Here is a 23268-nt window from a genome sequence, read left to right as displayed (position 1 = left end):
TAATATAAATATATCATACATAATTAATACATGTACTTTGCATATTTTAATCATATTAATAAATAAATTTGACCGAACTATACATATCGAAAGGTTTCCTTTATTATCTGCATAAACAGTCTGTCAAAACAAAATTCTCCATCATTGGCAAGAATTTGTTGGATATCTGAGGAAAGCAGGCGCAGAACACAAAACGGCCATCACTTTTAGCAAAATATACAGAATCAAACACTTGAAAGAGTCCACTCTGCAAATCAGAGAGCATCAAACACACACACACACACAATATATATATATTGATGATGCAGTCCAAACAGCACTTTATTCTTCTCCAATCTAAAATGGGCACATCACTTGTCACCACCCTTCCACTGGCACATGATGAATCAAGGTACAGGTGTCAAAAGTATAACAAGAAGAACCACTACTACAACTTCTCGATTTCTGTTTATCAAGATTTCAGAGAACGAATTCAAATATGAAAAGTATGAAAATAAAAGTTTTATAGTAAATGACTAAAAATCACCTCATATAAGACGTACCTCATTGATTCCAGTACAGAAAGTATTAAGGTCATAACTTAATAAGTGATGAAAAAGCAGACTATAATCTTCCCATAAGTGATCCTCTACATTGAATAGTCTTTTCCTACCTAAAGAAGAAAAATATAAAACGAAAAAGATAAAAGGTATTGGATGTGTGGAGACAACTGACTGGGAAACTGCAGCTCCCAACAAACTAGGCTTGAAATCAATATCTGGTTTAAAATATTTACGGAGAGAGATTGCAGGATGACGAAATCTATGTAGAATTAATTTTCAAGTTGTTAATTGCATCAATAGTCTGTTTATCAACTCTCTCTCTCACAGTCTGACAATGATTAACGAAGCTTGGTTGATTAGTAGAGGCAAGAAGCCGTGCCCACATCCTGCCTGTTATGTTCACGGTGTTTGTAGTCTCAGTGACACGCTGCAATCAAACATCAAGGCATAAACATTAGATCTTCATGGAGACACAGTTGACCAGAATAAAAACATCACACCGGCAAACCTCACAAAATCATGAAAATTATTCAAAAAAATAATAATAATATGGTAATAACAACTCTTAAATGTCCACAAGCAAACTCAATCATAAATGATCTGCACACAAACTTCCGAATGCCTCTTTAATTCCACAAGCAACTGCAGCTAATATTTCTAAGAAATCCTATACAAAGGATGATAATCATCCGCCTACAGTACAGAGGGTTATATACCTCATTAAGTTGGTGAAAAAGCTTCACTGGTTTTGATTGACAAGTAATATGATCCAAGTTAGAAGTATAGATTATTCAATGAGAAGAATCGGTGGATGGAAAACTGCTAGGATGATATATTTCCTCGACCAGTTGAAGCAGAATACTTATATATGTTGCCAAATAGCATACTTTACACAGGACAACGTACATCAATTAACTTTGACTAATCAAATATGTATCAATCCTAAATTAGTTGGTGTCTGTCGTAAATGAATCCTCTTTTATCCATTCTACTCCGATCTTAACTTCAATTCAAAAAATTAAAATATGCACAAATAGGCTTACATTAATTGGAATATAAGCATGTCTGCTGTTTACAGGTCCAACTGTGAAGCCTGTGAATCCAGCCATCGCTCCATGGACAGCACTTTGTGCAAGAAGTGTACAGTAGATGTTATCTGATGCATTGCTTGGAATTGCTCGAATCATGTAAGTAGGGTCTGTCGATAACAAATGAGTGCAGAACATAATATGAACAACAGCAATGACATAACAATTGACTGACATATAGGAACTTATGGAATCATATAGCTTTTAGACATTCAAAAGACATACAGCAATAACAACAAATTGTTTGCACAAACAAATTAATGAAACCTCAAATACTCTCATTACTAGTTTTGATAATTCAACCTCAGAATACTATCGAGAAAGAACGTCTGAAAGTAAAACACTTTCATGCTTCAATTTTCTAACACTTCCACAGAAAAGAACCAAACACCTAGTAAAAGTATCATTCAACAAAAGTATCTTAAAACTGTAACATAGGCAATTACACCCCTTCAATTAAGAGATAATGTACTTAAATCATAGTCACAAGAAAATTGTGACCTATTCATAATTCTTTAAGAACACAGGGTAAAGCAACTTCAGCAAGGGAAATGCACCCTTTCCATCAACAACACAAGCAAAGAGAAATATGTCTGTTACAAAGATTCATACGTCAATTAAAAAAATTTAATCATAAATATTACAGTTTGCGACCTATAAAAATGAACAGTTATCATAGTGTGAAAAAAAAAGGTTAATGAACTAGCATGAATAAGCCTTTGCCATGTTGCCGACCGATTTCTATTTATTGCCAAACATTGAGAACAAAAATAAGATTCAACAGACATTCCATAATATTAATAAAAAATGCACATTACATAAGAGGGGGGATTGTAAATGTCAATGCGGATGTCAACTGTTTAAAGTTGAAGGAATAGTTTGATTTTTAAAGCAAAGTAGGAGGGGGGAGAATCATCCAATTTAAATAAATGAAGAAAACAATGAGACTGAATGAGCAAAGAAAGATGGGAACAAAGATAAATTGTCTTTCTTATGTGGTTTGCGGGCTATTACACTGGAGCGGGGTTTACCATGTGCGCACCCAAAGGGTAGAGGTTGCGGGTTCCCTTGTCACAAAAAAGAATGCAAATTAGGCCCATGTTTACTTGGGCAGATTCGAACTCTAGTCAAGCGGGTGGAACCCGCACTATTAACCAATGCAGCAACGATCTCCATTCCATTAGAGTTCGAGTGCCACCCATTCTTTATATTTGACTTTTTAGGAAAATATCTACAGATACGAGAAATTTTAGCCAAGTGTCCAGGTGCTAGTGCACCCCCACCCTTCTACATCACTACATGGATCCAACCTATCGATTCCTATTCCTCAACTTCTCAACGTCATCAAAGAGTTCCTTCAATTCTAGTTTTCACCTTGCTTTCTTTACTGTATGTACTACATAGTTTCAACCTATTCTGAAATCCATCCAATTCAAACTAAGGTAATAAATTTGGGATATTGGAGGAACTAACATTTCGACAATAAGCAAAGAGGGGATGCATAACACAATAAATTACTTAACCAGCATACATGATATACTCCGCGAGACAAGATCCAAAGAAACAGGTTAAGTACCTATGTATTTCATATTTATTGTCATCTTCTGTACATTTGTGAAATGATCCTGTAACATCAAACAAAAATGGCATTTGAAGAGTAAGTAATCAAGAAACAAAACGACACTAGATAAAGTGTTTCATGTCTCTAATCACAGGTCCCGTACATAAGGTAATATCAGATGAAGAGACAATTCACCATAAAAAGAGTTTCCTAGGCATGGACAGTTCAATATTCAACTGGTTCATTGTAAAAAATCAATTGGGCCACTCATCTAGCAATCCACATATTTGCTTTGGGCTTAAATGATCTCATAAATTCAAAGTAAAACAATTCAAGTAGAGTAACAAACAGCACAAAACATCCAATCAGAGCAACGGCTCTACTCCAAGAGTGGGAACAAGGAAGAAGATACAGTACAAAAATTGTTTTGGGTCTTAAATTGTAAATCCTGACAAAACTATCTATATAAAAGGGAATCTGTTAATGGTGTTTATAAGGCATAAGTAGTTCAACATTAAGCTCAATGTGACTTATGCACGTGCAATTGGGCTGGTCATCTTAAAAACCAAGTGGTATGAAATGCTTGAACCATCTTACAAATCCAAGTTCCGAAAGAATAAAACCAAGTATAATAATTTAAAGAGATTAGAGATTCAAGTTATCAGCAGAACTCTCCGACGGAGATATGGAGGAAGACACTCGGATTATACCTTAATATGTTGTGTTAACCAAATACCGACATCTAGGAGTAGCCTATTTCCAGATGCATCTTTCTCTTGAAATGCTAGCATACTTTGAGCAACATATTCCTGCCCAGCACCTTCTGCTAATACAATTAGCACATGCCTATTTTCTTTGAGCTTCTGTTCCACAAATTCATAGAGCCCACCTGGACCTTCTAAGTAAAATGGGGACTCTGGGATCAAGCAACAGTCCTGGCACAATTAAGACATTATTAAATGAATATAATCAAGTTCTATGTAAAGTAAGAATCACATAAATAATTCACCTTAGTTTCCCTTTTTAAAAATAAGTACGCTACACTTAGATTTCAGTTTAATGAAGATACTGTGAACTGCATAGCATATACTACGAACATGTTCAAACTGACAAAAGATAGATATCATTGGACATGATACAGATGTTTATTATATGATCCACAATGTTGATGCTGGTTCAAGTCTCTACATATATCATATAATTTCTTATTCAACCGAAGTACATTCTATCTTTGCCCTTGTGTTGCAGTAACATTTTAACAAGCTCCCCCCCCCCCCTCCCTCCCTTCCTCCAATAGAAATAGACAAATTGGTTTGGCAATAAAGTCGCAGGAATGACTTCTCTATTCTATTTTGATTACCATGATGTTAAGAATGTCATATATTAGGAAATTGTAAACATGGCTAGAATCCTTACCTTGTGAATGTTGCAAAGGTTTAGAATCCCGCAATTGTGTAATTAGGCATAGAAATTACTATCTTTTTCTTTTTCTTGGATTACTTCTAAACGCTATTTAAATTCCAACATGCTTGAGGAAATAACCAAACAATTCATTTAATCTCTTTTCTCTTCTTTCTTTACGTAGTATTAGGGCGGGGTATCAAGTCCTTCTCCTAATTTTTTTTCTTTTTAGTTCTTCATTATTTTATTTCAATAACCGTGGTGTCCGCACCAACTTGTGCACACCTCGACTAACTCCATGAGATACATGTTATCTTCCACCAGCACAAGGGTAAATCTATCCACCAAGGCTTGGACAAATGGAAAAAAATCAACTAGTGTTTTGTCTCCACTAAAATTTGAACTTAAGACCTCATGGTTCTCAATCCACTTCATCCTCGGATGCTTTTAGTTCTTAATTTTTCTTAAGCAACAGAAAATTTAGGGAATGCAACCCTAAGTCGATGGCTATCGCTTCAATCTGAAGAGGCTGAATAACGACAATGGTTTTGGTTACATGTGCGTTTGTATGACTGAGGTAGGATCGCAAAGAGTAATTTATGGAAAAGATGCACTAATGCAATTGATCTATGACAACCAAGTTGCAATGCATACCGCTTCAAACCCAAATTTATGAAAGAATGCACGATATATATTATATAAGTACATTATCATTTCATTCGACACAAGAATGAGTGTTTAATTGGGATTTCCCAGACCAAAGTAACCATATCCTCTAAATTTTTTTAGCTTTAGAGCGTGTTTAACTGAGTTTTTAAGCTGGCCAAACTACCATGTAAACATTTTTTGGCTTATCTAGCATTTGGTAAACATCAAAAGTATTCATAAGCTAAGTGTTTATAGGTCAAAAGTCAAAAGTTGGTCACCCCCAACTTACGATTTTGCAGCTTATAAGCACTTTTACTTTGACCAAGCCTTTTGGGATATTTATCCCTAGTATATTTTCTATTTCCGAAATACTCTTCCTATTGTTGGTGGTCGTCGGGTTTATGCCGTCATAGTTGGTACAGACGGCCATATTAATCACCTTAAGGCCCGTCTTGTTGGCAAAGGATATACTCAGATATTTGGGCTTGATTATAATGATACTTTCTCTCCTATGTCTAAAATAGTATATGTCAGTCTCTTCTATCCATGGTTCTTGTTTGTCATTGGTCACTATATCAGTTGGATATTAATAATGTTTTTTCCCACGGTGATCTTGAGGATGAAGCTTATATAGAGCAACCAACTAGTTTTGTTGCTCAACGAGAGTCTAGTGGCGTTGTATGTCCATTGTGTCGATCTCTCTATGGTCTAAAGCAGTCTCCTCGAGCCTGATTAAGTAAGTTCAACATAGTCATTCGAGTGTTTGGCATGGCTCGAAGTGAAGTTGATCGCACTGTGTTTTAGCGGCATTCTGCCCCAGATCTGTGTATTGATTTGGTTGTTTATATTGACGATATTGTTATTACCAGAAATGATCAGGTGGTATTACTAATTTGAAGCAACATAGCTTTCTACACTACAGATCTCAACAAACTGAAGTATTTCTAGCTAATGAGATCGCTCAGTCCAGTTCAGGCATTGTTATTTTCCAACAAAAGTATGGCTTAGACATTCTTGAGGAGACAAGAACGAGGGAATGTAGACCCATTGACACATATGGATCTGAATGCTAAACTCTTGCTAGGACAGGGAAGTCACATAGTGATCCTACAAGATATAGGCAGTTGGTATCTAAGTTGAATTACCTCACAATGACTAGACCTAACATATATTTTTCTATGAGTGCTGTAAGTCAGTTTATGGATTCTCCTTGTGATAGTCTTTGGGATGCAATTGTCTGCATTCTATGATACATAAAGTTAGCTCCAAACAAAGGACTACTTTGCGAGGATCAAGGTCACGAGCAGATTGTTGGGTATACAAACGTTGATTAGACATGATAATCTTCTAATAGACATTCTATGTTTGGCTATTGAGTTTTAGTAGGATGTTTGGTGCTAAAACAAAAATGTGGTTGCTCGATTTAATGTAGAAGCAGAATATTGAGCAATGGGTGTAGCAACTTGATAGCTAGTTTGGATCACATAGTTGCTCAGAGAATTAAAGTTTGGAGAGATCATTCAGATGGAACTTATGTATGACAATCAAGTGGCCCTTCATATAGCGTCAAATTTTATATTCCATGAAAGGACTAAGACATTGAGATTGACGGTCACTTTATTATAAGGAAGATCCTCTCAGGAAATATTGTTACAACATTTGTGAAGTCAAATGACCAGCTTCCGAATATTTTCCCCAAGTCCCACCCGTCCTCATGTTAGTTACATCTGTAGCAAGCTCTGTACATATGACACACCATCTTCAGGAGGAGTGTAAGATAGTTAATGTAAATAGTAGACTTGGTGTCCTACATTGGAAAAGGTGTATTGTGTATTGTGTAGAATATAAGTATAAATAAAGCTCAGTATATAGTTGAGGATAAATCTTAATAGTTTTTTTCCTGTGTCTTTACCTCTCACAGTTGCATGTTGTGATTCATTTGATATCCACTAATCACACTCAAGCAAAAATTGATCGCTCTGGCATGAGAAAAGTAGGTGTTGTGTTAAAAGTTGTGAGATTTGAGATCCTTTACTCTTGAAAGTAAAATAAAGGCAGTTGAACCCAGCTTTTTTTGTACTTCATCTAGCTGGACTGTCGTTAGAGTAAATTGGATGTTCTATTTGATCTTTTAACCCACAAAGCTTGAGAAAGAGAATCCCTCTCAAGACACACTAGTGATTTTGATTGTCTCATTTCCTCACCCGGGTCTTAATTAAATAATCCTATCACCAATATCTCTTTACTTCTAAAACTTTATTATTTAAGTGCTGGTTGTGCAATGATATCAACTCCATCTAAATTATCTAATCCACAATATCCCAATTTGTAAACTATGCCGTCAGTCTTTCTGGCATTTTCCCCTGTCCACTTAGTCTTTTGTAGACACGCAATATCAGCTATCATACGCCTATCAAATTTGAAAAATAAAAACATTAAACCTTCATTGCCAAGGTCTTACCACATCACGGTTACCCAAAGTTGCAAGCATTGCAATGAATCCTGCAGAACCAAAAGAGGATATGTTTAACAGAGATGTTTCATAGATACATAATAATTCAAGATGACAAGAAATGTGGGTACAAGGAACATCGCCTAATACATCAATCAAGCTACTTACCACTGTATCTTCCCATAAGCTTTACTATACCAACTCCATTCTGAATGCTTTCTGCCTCTACATGGGCAGCATTAATGGCCCTCTGAGCTTCCTCCACAGCAGTATCAAAGCCAAAAGATTTGTCTATCACCTACATGACATTGTAACAATAACAAATTGGACACAACCATGGTGAAATGCATGAGGAAAGTTTTTTATGAGAGGTCAATGTGGAAAGTCCGATGATTTGATGTGTTTAAGAGTGTCCTCTAGGTTCTTTCATGTGCTGAAGCATTTTAAAAAGCCCCAGCTAGGGTAAAAAATTTAAAAATGCATAAAGTGGAAGCACATAAAGTAACTATCTCTTCATGCAGCCCTGAGACTACCACCTATTTGAAGGGGAAAATTAGTTGGAAACTGCTTCAGGAAGCCTTCATATAGATCCTCCAAACATAATATCGGCAACATAAAAGTAATACTCCATGTAAAGTCTGAAATTTGCTTGTGAAGTCAGGTAAGAGAAAATGTGAATTAGCCGTGCTTAGTGCAACAACAACAACAACATACCCAGTGAAATCCCACTAAGTGGGGTCTGGGGAGCGTAGAGTGTACGCAAACCTTACCACTACCTCAAGGAGGTAGAGAGACTGTTTTCGAAAGACCCTCGGCTCAAGTGCATCAACCCAAGTAAAAGAAGAAGAAGAAACAATGAAGAAAGCATAGCCGTTAATAAGAAAGGCAATGTAAAGTCTACAAGAATGAAACAATAAGAGCAGCAAAATAATGTGATAATTGAAACACAATATACAACATAAGGCAAGACAACACTTCGCCCCTACTTCTACCCATATACGCGTCCGCCACTCCTTCCTATCTAGAGTCATGTCCTCGGTAATATGAAGCTACGGAAAATCCTGTCTAATCACCTCTCCCCAATATTTCTTCGGCCTACCTCTACCCTTTCGGGTAGCCCCTACAACCACCCTCTTGCACCTCCTCAATGGGACGTCAACTCACCTCCTTTGCACATGTTCAAATCATTTCAGCCTCGCTTCCCTCATCTTGTCCGCCACAAAGGTCATTCCTACCTTCTCCCGAATAACCTCATTCCTAATATTGTCACTCTTAGTATGCCCACACATCCATCTCAACATCCTCATCTCCGCAACATGTATCTTCTGAACATGTGAGTTCTTGACTGGCAGCACTCTAGCCCATACAACAACGATGGTCTAACCACCACTCTATAAAACTTCCCTTTAAATTTGGGTAGTACCCACTTATCACATAAGACTCCAGAGGCAAAAATCTATTTCATCCATGCTAACCCAATGTGATGTGTAACATCACTTTTGATGTCCCCATTACCCTAGAGTACGAACCCAAGATAATTAAAACTCTCTTTTGGGAATAGGTTGTGTGGCAAGCCTCACTTCCACATCCACTTCATCTAACACAATACCAAATTTGCACTCCAAATACTTTGTTTTGGTCCTGCTCAACCGAACCCTTTGGACTCCAGGGTCTGTCTCCAAACCTCCAACCTAGCATTAACTTTGTTTCGTGTCTCAGCAAACAATACTATGTCGTCTGCAAATAATATACACCAAGGAACCTCCTCCTAAATTGACAGCGTCAACTCATCCATTACCAAGGGTAATAGGAAAGGGCTAAGAACTGATCCCTAATGTAGCCCTATCTCAACTGGGAAGTGCTTCGAGTCTCCTCTCACCATTCTAACCCGAGTCTTGACTCTATCATACATGTCATCTATCGCCCCAATATATACCATCGGGACACCTTTAGCCTCCAAACACCTCCAGAGAACATCCTTCAGGACTTTGTCATAAGCCTTTTCAAAATCAATGAACAGTATATAAAGGTCCCTCTTCCTTTCACTATACTTCTCCAACAGTCTCTGCATAAGGTGGATGGCTGCAGTAGTCGAACGTCCTGGCATAAATCCAAATTGATTCTCAGAAATGAACACCCCTTTCCTCACCCTCATCTCCACCACTCTCTCCCAAACCTTTATAGTGTGGCTTAGCAATTTGATACCTCTGTAATTATTACAATTTTGGATATCACCCTTGTTCTTATACAATGGAACCATTGTACTCCACCTCCATTCGTCGGGCATTCTTATCGTCTTAAAAATAGCACTAAACAACCTAGTCAACCACTCTATACCTTCCTTGTCCGTACTCTTCCAAAATTCCACCAGAATCTCATTGGGTCCGGCCGCTCTTCCCCTTATCATCCTGCTAAATAGCACGTCTAACCTCCTCAACCCTAACACACCTACAATACCCAAAATCCCGAAGTCTATCAGAATGCACCAATTCACCCAACACAATGTCTCTATCCCCTTCTTCATTTAAGAGTTTGTACAAGTATGCTTGCCATCTTTGCTTAATAGAGGTCTATTCCACCAACACCTTGCCTTCCTTATCCTTGATGCATTTTACTTGATCCAAATTGCGAGCCTTTCTCTCTCACTTTTGCGAGCCTATACAATTTCTTATCCCCACCTTTGCCCCCTAGCTCGACATCTTCTTATTTTCAAACGTTTCATTCACACAATCTCTTAAACAGTTACATTTTTCTTCGATTTTTTTTCCACGGAATGCACATCTGCTAATTCACCGAACAATCCACATCAGGAAAAGAGAAAGAGGAAATTTTTAGCACATCATACAACACTTTGTAGGTTTTCTAGTTCTCATATTAAATGAAGGAGAAATCTAGCACAGGCAGTTGACAAAAATCATGTGTACATCTATTTTCTTGCCCTTTTTATGTTTCCAAACATTGTTCAGGAAATTGTTTAAAACATGAGTATCAATGTAGTTGTTGTGTTCTATTATGCTTCTAGGTCAAATATATGAACTTCAACGCGAGAGAATTTTAGGAACTTGCACTCATTAAAAAAGGAATATTTTAGAACTATGTCACCAAATTTTACTGGAAATTTTCTTGAGATATATCAACTTGCTTCTACTATTTATTACCCAGCAAATCTTCTTTGATTTGATTGGCTCTTGGACAAACAAAGAGGTAAAACAAAAAGGGAAATACAAAAGAACTGTAGATGTATCAATTTGAATTCTGTATGGTATATGTATTTGAGCAGAACTTTTGTTTCTTTACGTTTTCTTTGTTTCCTCAATGTATGGCATCAATCATAATGACTTAAGCTTATAAGACAAAACAGATCACCCTGAGGCAACAAGCAGCACAGCTTAAGTGTTCATCAGCAAACAGAAATAGTACAAGATAAACATCACACTTTAGTTGGCATTACTTACCGCAATATCATTATCAATTGTCTTGGGAATCCCAGCAACAGCTACTTTAATACCACGTTTTTCAACTTCCTGGGCAAACATATAGATGCAATCTTAGAGTTTTTAAGAATTATAGTTTCAATTGTTAGGAACTAATTGAGAGAGCGAAAAATATCATAGTACAAACACCTTGTAGATTGCAGCAGCCCCTTTTTGAGTTCCATCCCCTCCAATTATGTATACCTAGAACTCAAAAACGAAGAAAACAACTAAACACTGTCAGGTTGTACTAAACTTTCAGGTTAGACATCACAGATAGGTACAATACACCCGTCTTTTTCTTTTTGGAGGACAAGTAACAATACCTGATTTATTCCACGGTCTTGAATGTTGTCAACAATCTTTTTAGTATCATGACCTCCTCTAGATGTTTGAAGAAAGGTTCCACCACGTTTATGAATATCATTAACGACTTTTGTTGTCAAGTTCAGGGTATTTTTTGAGTAAAACCCACTGTAACCTCCCTGGAAATACAGAAACAGTATTAAAGCCTCTAGGCGCCGAAACTACGATAAACATGTAGAAATACAAGATATTGACGGTAGGATCTCTGATAATCTCTGCTCCAACAGAAACAGACAAATAAATAAGATTAACAAAGCTTACATCACAACTTAATAATTTTTCTAAGATTTCAGAATACCAAATGAAGATTTACTATTTCGTTCATCATCACCAAAGGCGAAAGAGGCACAAGAAAAGAGCAATAAATTGGACCAGCAAACGAAAACCAAACAGACTCGTTAATTTTTTGATAAAATAAATAAATTTCACTAATGTTTGGGCCATAATGCATTCATACCAAAAAATTAGAGAACCTACCAAAATACATGAATTTTTTTATTTACAAAAGACACCCAATCTTCTATACAACAAGGAACTTCATGGATGCACCAAGAGAAAACAAGGGATAGAAGAGTACTCTTCAACTTAACAAAATCCATCTCTACCCCTACCCCTACGAAAGCTCTCTTATTTCTTTCTATGCAAATAACCCACATAAGTGCTAGTGGCGCAACATTTCATCCATGTGCTTTGTCCTCCTTCTCCTACAATTCCAACAGAGCATTAACTCCTTCACGGTGCTTAGCATTACATGTTATACCAAACAAATTAAGTATATTCCACCATAATATAACATCTCAAAAATTTCTATGTCGAGACTCGAACCATTCTTCTTATGCGTATAGGATCGAACTCGATGAATTCTAGTTGTATATATGAGTTAGGATCAATTCTCAAGTATTTGAAGTGTATTGGATGTGTTTTAGGGTCATAAGAGATCTCTAACACCAAGTCAAGTCCAAAGAATTTCTATCGGATAAGTTTTCGAATGAGTCCGTATAAGGGTTAACTTCAAATGACCATATCTACTAAACTATAATGAATTGGGTGCATATGACCTATCAAATTACAGGTCTTTGAGTCCTCTTTCCAACGCCACCGAGTTTTCCTCATTCCGAGTTTGGAGTAAAAAGTTATGACCATTTTACCAAAGACTATCGCTGCAGTGGGGCTTGGCGCGGCGCGAGAGCGCCCGAAACTAGCCTAAGTAGTTTGGCCCTTGGTGTGGCGCGCCAACAGGGTTTTGAGCCCATTTTCCAGATTTTTTTGATGAAGGGCAACTTGGACAATTCCCTAACTATATATATACGAACTTGGAGCGTTTTGGGGTCATTTTTGCAGTCTTTCACCTCCAAAGAACCCTAATCTTCATCCTCTTCTCTCTCAAATCATCCCCTCCAATTTTTGCTCTCAAACTCAAGGATTCAAGCTCCTCAAATTGAAGGCCAAACATCAAAACTTCTCCATTTCTTTTCAAGTTTTTCATTCAAGAGTTGACTCCTCAAGGTATGTGGGTTTTCATCTATGGGTTCTTCCACCCATGGAGCCCAAATGTTTTCTCAACTTAGTATTTCAATTTTAAATGATGAAATCTTATGAGATTTTACATGATGGTTCCAAATGCATAGATTATGGTATATTTTAAGTTTATTTACTCCTATTGATATATATATGTATATTGACACTTAATTTCAAGTGACGAGTTTTTATGAATTTTCATAATACGATTTCAAATGTATAGATTCTTGAATATTTGAAGTTTATTTACCTATATTGACTTATGTTGATTCTTATTTACATGTAATGGATGGTTTATCAATGTTCTTATATGAAGGTTTGAAAGGTAGTTTTAAAGTGCATATGGCGCGTTGTTTTTAAGATGTTTGATTGGATGCATTCATATCACTCTCATGCATACAAGCATTATTTTAAATGTATTCGAAGGTCTTTATGAAATGAACCCACCTAGTTTCCTATGATAAAGTAAAGTTGGAATGAAGTTTGACTCCAATGAATATTATGAAGCAAATGCTTATGAAGGGGAGTCTTTATGAAATGATTGATTGATAAAAGGGCTTCTTAGCCAAAGTAAGGTTTCAATGTGAAAGGATAATTCTCACATTGAATCAAATGAAATGTTTAAGGTTATGATATGACATGTTTGACCTCCCTATAGGCCGTCAATGCTTTTGAACATTTTTCCAAAATGGAAGGTTCGATTAGCACGGTACCCGGAATGCCATCACTGATTGTAGACCTAATTTTCTTATAAATCAAGGTTCATTAGTAGAATGGTAAATAGGGCATGGTAGTCATGATGATATTATAAACCAAAGGTTTTAATGAGCTATTCCACCGATTGATGTTTTAAATGTTAAAGTAACTATATTGATGTTCAAACGTTATTCCGTGGAATTTGACCTAGCACCGAATGTAGCATGTAGATGGAAACTCGGCCTAAGGGGTTCTTAAGTAAAGTCTCATGTTGCATTAACTATGTGCCACCATAGGAGCCCTTGTCGGCTAGGCCTTTGTACCCACCAAATGTTAAATAAGTGAATGTAAACTGATCGGAGTTCTACCTGGCAAGTAGCCTCCCCGTGCCAACGTAGGGGGATATGTTGGATTCCATGTAATAGCTCGCATGGTCTTAAATGTCGGTTATGGTCACTTCCCCACAAAATGAATATTTTAAGGTTTCATATGATGTCTAATTCATGCATTCACTTATGCATATTACTTACTCATGTCTCTCTTATGTTCTTCATTTCATAGCATACTCACATACTTAGTACATTTAAAGTACTAACGCATACTTTTGCCTACATGATATCACCATGTAGGGACCGACGTCGCTCCTCGACCTCCTCCACGTGGCTAGCTCAGATTAGTTTGAAGATTACTTGTGGTGAGTTCCCATGTTTCGGGAACAACATCCTTTTTATTCTAAGCTTATGTTATGTAGAACATTAAGACTTTTATTAAGGCATTTCTTGACACTTATTTTGAGGGTGAACTAGGAACATGTCTTAGCCCCCGCCAAGTCGTTAATGTAGAAGGTATGGTTGGACATAGAAAAAGATGTTATGCTGTCTTTGACTCTTATTAAATGTGAAGCCCCTTGGTCCTTACATCCCTTTTGTTTTCCGCTTGATTTGTTTATCATTACCAATGAAATGCTTAATGAATACGAAGAGGCTTGGGTGAGGTACCTCCGGATGTCTCATTCGCCGTGTCACGTCTAGGCCCTAGGCCTGGGTCGTGACACATAACCTCAGGGAAAAACGACATGTAGAAGGAAATGATCGACATTTCACCTGTCTCAATGCACTTGAAGCACCAACACAAATGACCTGCCACTTCCTGAGATTCTCTATTGTCAGAATCACCCCTCTAGCTGCTAATCACGTGAAGAAACACGCCTTTTTTCGGCACCTTTGGGATCTAAATCGAGCTATACGAAAATGAAACCTCCTCCCTACTCAAATGCTTTTCATAGAATGACTTGACAGAGAAAACTCTATTATTCCCCAACACTCACCTCCAAACATAATGATTAACTGGTGAGGTACATTATTTGTGAAGAAACTCTAGTAACATTGAGTAAATCATTTCTCTTTGGTATACTTACTAAGGGTTAAGAGTCATAGTGATCATCCTATTTGACTACTTCGACCATTTTCAAGCACCTCATATCTTCTTTGGGGTATTTGAAGATCCGATCATTTTTTGCATTTGCACTGCAAATTGGATGTATTTCAAAGACAAAAATCCTTCATTGATTAGCACATAATCTGACAAAGGTAAATTGTAATTGGATAGGCATATGTTTGGTAAAAAGAGTGGTGCTTGAATGATCAATAGAGGCAAAGTTTAACCCCCAAAAAAATAAAAAATGAGTGGTACTTGATTCACAAACTTTAACTAAACTTTGGTACTATTCGTGTAAAACTGACAGCCCGCAGTCAATATCAGTTCGTTGCTCCCTAACCACTAGAAAACAGAGAAGAATCAATTTTATTCAATGAAGGGTTTCAAAGAGAACAATCAATATTATGCAATCTTTATCTTTGTTTTTTTCTTTTTTCTTGGAGACGAATGACCAAAAGAGAAACCATTTTATACTTCGAGTGAAAACACAAGAGTTGTGTTCCCATCATACTAACCTGAATGCCAAGTACATCATCAACTCCATACATATTCTTTAAGCCACATACAATTTCACGAATCACTGTATTGATTCCTGGGCATAAACCACCACATGTCACAATACAAGCACGGACTTCTTCCGGTGTGAAGAAAACCTAAAACCAAAAGTATCTTTAGAATGAAATTATTTTAAAACACCAGTATTATAGGCTAGCATTCAAAGTGAGACCTTTTCTCGAGGTCCTGCACGCCGAAAATGTATTCCCCTGGGGCTGTCCTTCTGAACGATGATCTAAAACCAAGCATGCATACTAGCAATTAAACTAAAGAAGGCATATTAGGCATAAAGCGAACAGCTGAACAGATAAAAGGGCCACATACTTCCTTTGCCACCATATCTTCTGGACTAACAAAAGTTTTCCTGTGTCAAGATAAATCATCTGGAACTTTAAGCAGCAATACTCTCGCGAGATAAAGGCAGACACAGAAACCAAAGATTTTCTAAGTTTAACAAAAATAAAGTAACTTACTTACTTGACAATACCATAAGCTTGGCTCCTTTTCAATGGATTTGTATACGACTGCAATAAAAAATGGTGGGTTATCATTGAACAAGACATTTTTTAATCCTTAACTCGGCCAAACACCCAACTACTGTGTTACCACTTCTTCCAATTGTTTCAAATAACCTCTACAAGCATAATAGTTCTCAAACATTTAGGTAGACTATTGAAATAGTGTAACTAATTACGCATGTAATTAGTTAGTTATCCACGTGGCAAGTTAGTTAGTTACTAATGCTGTACTGATCAATTGGTTGTTAGTTTGTTAGGAAGTAGTTGGTTGATAGCTTCCATGGATTAGATATTTTGTATCACTTTACACTCCTCTATATATAGAGGAGATGATGTACAGCTAAGATCAAGTGTGAAGATTTTCAATACAAATTTCAGTTTCTTTCATCCTCTCTGAATTCTCTCTGTTTGAATCCTCCATTGACGGAGGATTTAACTTCATAGCTCAAATTTTAACATAGACACTAGAAGGGCTGGCTACAATTAAAACCACAAAAAGAAAGACGGATAATTTTTACATAGTGACATGCACATCACTAGACAGTTGAGATATGTTGGGAAAAAGCAGACTAACACAAAAATTATATATATGGTCAAAATACAACAACAACAACCCAGTGAAATCCCACAACGTGGGGTCTGGGGAGGGTAGAGTGTACGCAGACCTTACTCCTACCAAGGTAGGACGGCTGTTTCCAAGAGACCCTCGGCTCAAAAAGACATAAAAAGGGGGGTCAGATAAGATTAAGATAATAGTCTATGGAAACCTCAAAATAATGAAATAAAATGGAAAAATAATGACACCAAAAATTTTACGTGGAAAACTCTTTTAAATAAGGGAAAAAACAACGGACCAAGAGAAGCAACTGAAATCACTATAGTAAGAATTTTACACTGTGTAGTCACAAGTACACTCAAAATGGCTACTACACACTCAAAAGGAATAACACTCTTTTGATTTACCACCTTACTAAAATATCGCTTACACTCTATTTTTCTTCACAGACTATTTTCTTATATATAGTCTATGGAAACCTCACAACTCTCTGAATATTTTTCTCTCTGTTAATTGGTATGTATAAAATGAGGAGCTGAAGAGCTCCTTTTATAGGTAAAATTTGCATTTTACCATTCACAATTTGTCAAACAAATTGTGCCACTTTCCACCGAAAGGCTGCAGTTGCACTTTGACAACAATTGCAGCAGCAATTGTTAACTACAAACTTCATGCACTTTGACAACAATTGTAGCAGCAGCAATTGTTGACTACAAACTTCATGGGATGGACTCCACAAATCTCTCCCTCCAGTCTCATACACCAGAAGGAGGTATTTCATCTTCTCAAAGAGAGTTCATGCCAACAAGTTCTTTGCACAATTTGAACTTGTCCCTTGTTACCACTTTGGTCAGCATATTTGCAGGATTCTCATTTGTAGAGATCTTTTCAACATGCATAGATTCGTCTTTTATCTTTTCTCGAATCCAGTGATATCTCATGTTTACGTGTTTTGTCCTTGCATGGTACATAGAGTTCTTGCTCAAGTCTATTGCACTTTGACTGTCACAATAGACGACATACTCCTTATGATATAAGCCAAGATCTTGAAGGAATTGCTTGAGCCATATCATCTCCTTGCCAACTTCAATAGCCGCAATATACTCAGCTTCAATTGTAGACTGTGCAATACACTTCTGCAACTTCGACTGCAATGATATAGGTCCCCTAAAAAAGTAAACAAATATCCAGCAGTGGATTTTCTATTATCAAGGTCACCTGCCATATCAGCATCTGTATAGCCCTTCAAGATTGGATTTGATACATTTATCTGACCTTCCTCTCAGATACTTGAGTATCCACTTTACAGCTTCCCAATGTTGTTTTTCTAGATTGTCGACAAACCTGCTGACAATATCAATTACGTGAGCAATATCAGGTCTAGTGTATACCATAGCATACATTAGACTTCCGACGACAGATGAATATGGAATTTTGGCCAGCTCTTTTTTTCCTCCCTAGCTGTAGGACACATCTTTTTGCTCAACTTCATATGACCAGCAAGAGGTGTGCTAACAAGCTTAGCATTCTTCATGTTGAAGCGCTCCAGTACACGTTCTATGTACTTCTCTTGTGACAGATAAATCTTCCTTTAATCCCTGAGACGAGTAATTCTCATGCCCACAATTTGCTTGCCATGACCCAAGTCTTTCGTAACAAAAAACTTACACAACTCTTTCTTCAACTCGTGAATCTTGGAAGTATTCCTGTCCACGATCAACATATCATCCATAATATAGCAAGAGGATGATAAAATTGTCAGAAAAGTTTTGTACAAATACACAATGATCTGAAGAAGTCTTTTTGTAGCCTTGCTCCCCCATAACGGATTCAAACTTCTTGTACCACTGTCTAGGAGCTTTTTTTAGCCTGTAGAGACTCTTTTTGAGTTTGCACACAAAATTTTCTTTACCATTTACTTTGAAGTCCTCAGGTTGTTCCATATAAATCTCCTCTTCTAGGTCACCATGAAGAAAAGCCGTCTTTACAATCTCTAAATTAAGACTAGCAGCCAAACCAGGAACTGTACGAATGGAGGACATTTTCACGACAGGAGAAAATATTTCGTCAAAGTCGATACCCTTTCTTTGAATAATCCTTTAACAACCAATCTAGCTTTATATCTGGGCTTCAAGTTGTGTTCTTCAATTTTAACTTTGAACACCCACTTATTCTTCAAAGTTCTCATGCCCTTAGGCAATTTCACCAACTCATAAGTGTGGTTCTCATACAAAGATTTCATCTCATCTTGCATGGCTTCAATCCATTGATCCTTATGCTCATCTTCCATGACCTCCTTATAACACTCAGGTTCACCCCCGTCAGTGGGTTGCACATACTCATTAGGTGAATAATAAGAGGAAGGAATACATTGTCTTGTGGACCTCCTAAGAGGAATATTTGATTCGTCCACAACTTCATGAACAAAAGCATCATCAATAACAATATCATTGTTATCATCAATATCAACATATTGATCTGGGACTTGATTCTGAGCATCACCATGATCATCAGGCCCATCAACATCATACGCACTAATATGAGGAACTTGATCAATATCTTCAAGATTTTAGCTTCTCTGCTTTGTCAATATCTTCAATGATTTGATTTTCAATGAAGACAATATCACGGCTTCTCACAAGCTTCTTCTTAATTGGATCATATAGCCTATAACCAAATTCATCAAGGCCATATCCAACAAAAATGCACTTCCTTATCTTGGCATCTAACTTTGACCTTTCATATTTCGGTACATGTACAAAAGCTTTGCAACCAAATATTCTCAAATGGTCATAAGAAACATCTTTGCCATACCAAACTCTATTTGGAACATAACTTTGCAAAGCAACAGCAGGAGATAAGTTAATAACATGTGTAGCGGTCAATAAGGCTTCACCCCAAAAGGAGTTTGGCAACTTTGCTTCAGAAAGTAAACATCTAACTCTTTCCATCAAGGTTTTGTTCATCCTCTTAGCCAACCCATTAAGCTGAGGAGTCTTCTGGTGTCTAATACCTTGATGCTCGCAGTATTCGTCAAATGGTCCACAATATTCACCACCATTATTAGTACGAATACATTTCAGTTTCCTTCCAGTTTCTCTTTCAACTGAAGCCTGAAGCTGCTTAAAGACACCTAACACTTGGTCTTTAGTCTTCAAGACATAGACTCAAAGCTTTCTTGAGCAGTCATTAATGAAAGTGACAAAGTAGAATGCACCACCCAGAGTCCTTGTCTTCCTTGGACCGCATAAATCAGAGTGCACCAACTCAAGCAACTCTGTCTTTCTTGAAGGAGGGTTAAACTCAAAGGAACTTTATTTTGTTTTCTAGCCAAGTAGTACTCACACTTTTCTAATTTAGAACTTTGAAAATCTGACAATAATTTCTTCTTGGCTAGAACATTAAGCCCTTTCTCACTGATGTAGCTAAGTATCTTGCACCATAAAGTTGAAGAGTCATCGCTCTCAACGGCATTCACCATATTGGCACAAGTAGAAGTTGTAGTCCAGTATAGACCATAACGTTTGTTACCACGACCCACAACCAAGGAACCCTTAATAAGTTTCCATTTCCCTCAATCATTGGTACTAACATATCCTTCATCATCTAGAACACCAATAGAAATAAGGTGTAGAGGAACATCAGGTGCAAGTTTTACATTGTTCAAACTAGTTTAGTTCCAATACTAATTTCCAAACAAATTGTACCAACACCAACCACCCTAGATACAGTCTCATTACCCAAACTCAAGGTTCCAAAGTCACCAGGAGTATAGGAAGAGAAAAAATCCTTCATTGATGTCACATGAGATGCTGCACCAGTGTCCACAACCTAGCTTGACTCATCACAAGCAATACTTATCAGATCTGCATCAAGGAATGTACCAAGATATTAGTCCAGTCTTCCGAGCATACAAGCTTTCAAGATGCTCCCATAGGGTACGAGCATGTGTCTCCCCAGAAATATAGTTCAACACATTATTTTCAACTCATTGCCTAATAAATCCACAAATCTGTATGTGCAATAGATTCCACTCTTCATTTGTTTTATTATCAGGCTTTACAATGGTAAAGATTAGTTGATAAAAATTCTTTACATAAAGCATATCTTCCATTTTCCCCTTCCATGTGGCATAATTAACATCACTCAAAGTAATTATTCTACTAGTGTTGGCTTCCATTGTTTTTCCCAAAAATATATAACTATTCCAAACCAAAGTAAATACTTTATGATGTGGAAGTTTAGACTATGCTGTAACCACAGAGCATACTCAGATAAAACCTTGCTCTGATACCAGTTTGTTAGGAAAACGTGGACTAACACAAAATTATATATAGTCAAATTAATAAAATAAATTAGAAAAATAATGACACCAAGAATTTTACGTGAAAATCCTTTTAAATAAGGAAAAAACCGCGAGCCAAGAAGAGCAACTGATATCACTATAGTAAGAAATTTTAGACCGTGTATTCATGAGTACAATATTCAAAATGACGTGACTTGAGCAAGAACTCTATGTACCATGCAAGGACAAAAGACATAGACGTGAGATATCACTGGATTCGAGAAAAGATAAAAGACGAATCTATGCAGGTTGAAAAGATCTCTACAAATGAGAATCCGGCAGATATGCTGACCAAAGTGGTAACAAGGGATAAGTTTGAATTGTACAAAAAACTTGTTGGCAGAAGCTCTCTCTGAGAAGATGAAGATACCTCCTTCTGGTGCATGAGACTTGAGGGGGAGATTTGTGAGGTCCATTCCATGAAGTTTGTACTAAACAATTGTTGCTGCAATTGTTGTCAAAGTGTATGAAGTTTGTAGTCAACAATTGCTGCTACAATTGTTGTCAGTGCAATTGCAACCTTTTGGTGGAAAGTGGCACAATTTGTCAAATTTCACCCATAAAAGTACAGAGAGAAAAATATTTAGAGATAGATTCCATGGATTAGATATTTTGTATCACTTTACACACCTCTATATATAGAAGAGATGATGTACAGCTAAGATCAAGTGTGAAGATTTTCAATACAAATTTCAGTTTCTTTCATCCTCTCTGAATTCTCTTTGTTTGAATCCTCCATTGAAGGAGGATTTAACTTCATAGCTCAAAGTTTAACATAGACACTAGAAGGGCTGGCTACAACTAAAACCACAAAAAGAAAGACGGATAATTTTTACATAGTGACATGCACATCACTAGATAGTTGAGATAGGCAGTAGGATAAATCATATTGTACTACCTTTTATCCCAAAAACATCAAAACTGAAAATAAATTTATACCTTCAAATGTATTAGCCTTCTTATAACATTAGAATAAGATTTCCAGGAGAAACATTTATTTAATATTACAGATTCAAAATGAGATGCTTGAAAATGATGAATAAATCAAATTGAAGGATATTACAGAAATAGTCCATTCAAATACAACTTTGTAAATAGCAAGTTTAAAGTAGTGCAATTGCTATTTTTCCAGGGTTTCAGAAATTACCGGTAAATCGGGAAGAAAATGGGTCAAATGAGGAACATCCTCTACAATAAAATCGTCACCGCCATGTTTATCATTGCTGTCGGTAGAGCTTTGAGCTTTGAGTCTACATAAACGAGGTTGGCGCCAAATCAACGGTGTGCATAGAGAAATAGATTTTGATGCCAATTTTTTGTTCAATGAAAAAGTATGAAAGCATCCAAATCTTGAGGATTTATGGAGTGGTACGAAATCATTTTGAGAAAAAAGAAGTGAAGAAGAGTTGGGTAAAGAGAGCTCCATAGCTGCTCTATGGAGGTGAATGAAGAAGGCAAGAGGGAACTGAAGCAGCTTACAAGAGGCAAGAGGGAACTGAAGCAGCCACCGGAAAAATCAATATCCAATACTATTTCGTAAGGCTTTATCAAAATTCATTCAAAAAATGCTCGGATAGAATCACACTTGGCGTTTGAAAATAATATTGAGGCTCAATCTTCATATTGAAACAAATCTGGCTTTGAAGGATGACGGTTTTAATGACCTCAATGATATTACTCATTTGGATGTTTAAGATTTTTTTAAGGATTATAATTAATATTTAATTTCATTGTATGATTTTCAATATGTTATCAATCACAGTTCGTGAAATATCTTTTAATAAGGAATTCTCTTTTATATTGTCATTATGAACACCCTTGTTAATCAATATTTTCTTATTCATAAACATCACTAAAATAAAAAATCAAGAAAAGTTAATGTTCATAAATGAAGCCCAATGTCATCATCAATTTCCAATTCCTTTCCCAATATAATATTATTTCTTCTTTGAAGACTTGTTAGCGTTTTCGTTGTTGTTAATTTGATGTGCTTTCAATAGTACCATTAGTTTACACTATTATATCATAAGCAATTAGCATAACGATTTTGTTGAAAATCTTCAAATGTGGTATATGCTTGCATTACTAGCAGTGAACTATATATAAATTTAA

The 23268-nt window shown here is 36.6% G+C and overlaps 1 protein-coding gene across 1 annotated transcript; it reads right to left on the bottom strand.

The window, feature by feature from the left end:
• Window positions 1–481: 481 nt before the first annotated feature.
• LOC129894265 (ATP-dependent 6-phosphofructokinase 4, chloroplastic) lies at window positions 482–22670 on the bottom strand. Its single transcript, XM_055969874.1, has 14 exons — window positions 22304–22670; window positions 16215–16261; window positions 16062–16101; window positions 15910–15972; window positions 15698–15835; window positions 11492–11650; window positions 11316–11369; window positions 11148–11216; window positions 7861–7990; window positions 7702–7742; window positions 3902–4126; window positions 3207–3255; window positions 1586–1740; window positions 482–969 (listed from the first exon to the last, which is right to left on the bottom strand). The coding sequence occupies exons 1-14, from the start codon at window positions 22580–22582 to the stop codon at window positions 802–804; spliced, it is 1617 nt and encodes a 538-aa protein (XP_055825849.1). The 5' UTR covers window positions 22583–22670; the 3' UTR covers window positions 482–801.
• Window positions 22671–23268: the final 598 nt, after the last annotated feature.

This window comes from Solanum dulcamara, chromosome 7 (genome assembly GCF_947179165.1).
Source record: "Solanum dulcamara chromosome 7, daSolDulc1.2, whole genome shotgun sequence".
NCBI classification, from domain to species: Eukaryota; Viridiplantae; Streptophyta; class Magnoliopsida; order Solanales; family Solanaceae; genus Solanum; species Solanum dulcamara.
This window is presented reverse-complemented; position numbering and strand designations above follow the sequence as displayed.

What these genes read in the sequence shown, in the direction of transcription:
- LOC129894265 (XM_055969874.1), bottom strand. Translation starts at nt 22,582, where the DNA reads ATGGAGCTCTCTTTACCCAACTCTTCTTCACTTCTTTTTTCTCAAAAT. An exon ending in AAGACCGTGGAATAAATCAG is followed by an intron (nt 11,370 to 11,491) that starts GTATTGTTACTT and finishes TTTGAGTTCTAG; the next exon opens with GTATACATAATTGGAGGGGA. An exon ending in AATAAATATGAAATACATAG is followed by an intron (nt 1,741 to 3,206) that starts GTACTTAACCTG and finishes TGTTATCGACAG; the next exon opens with ACCCTACTTACATGATTCGA.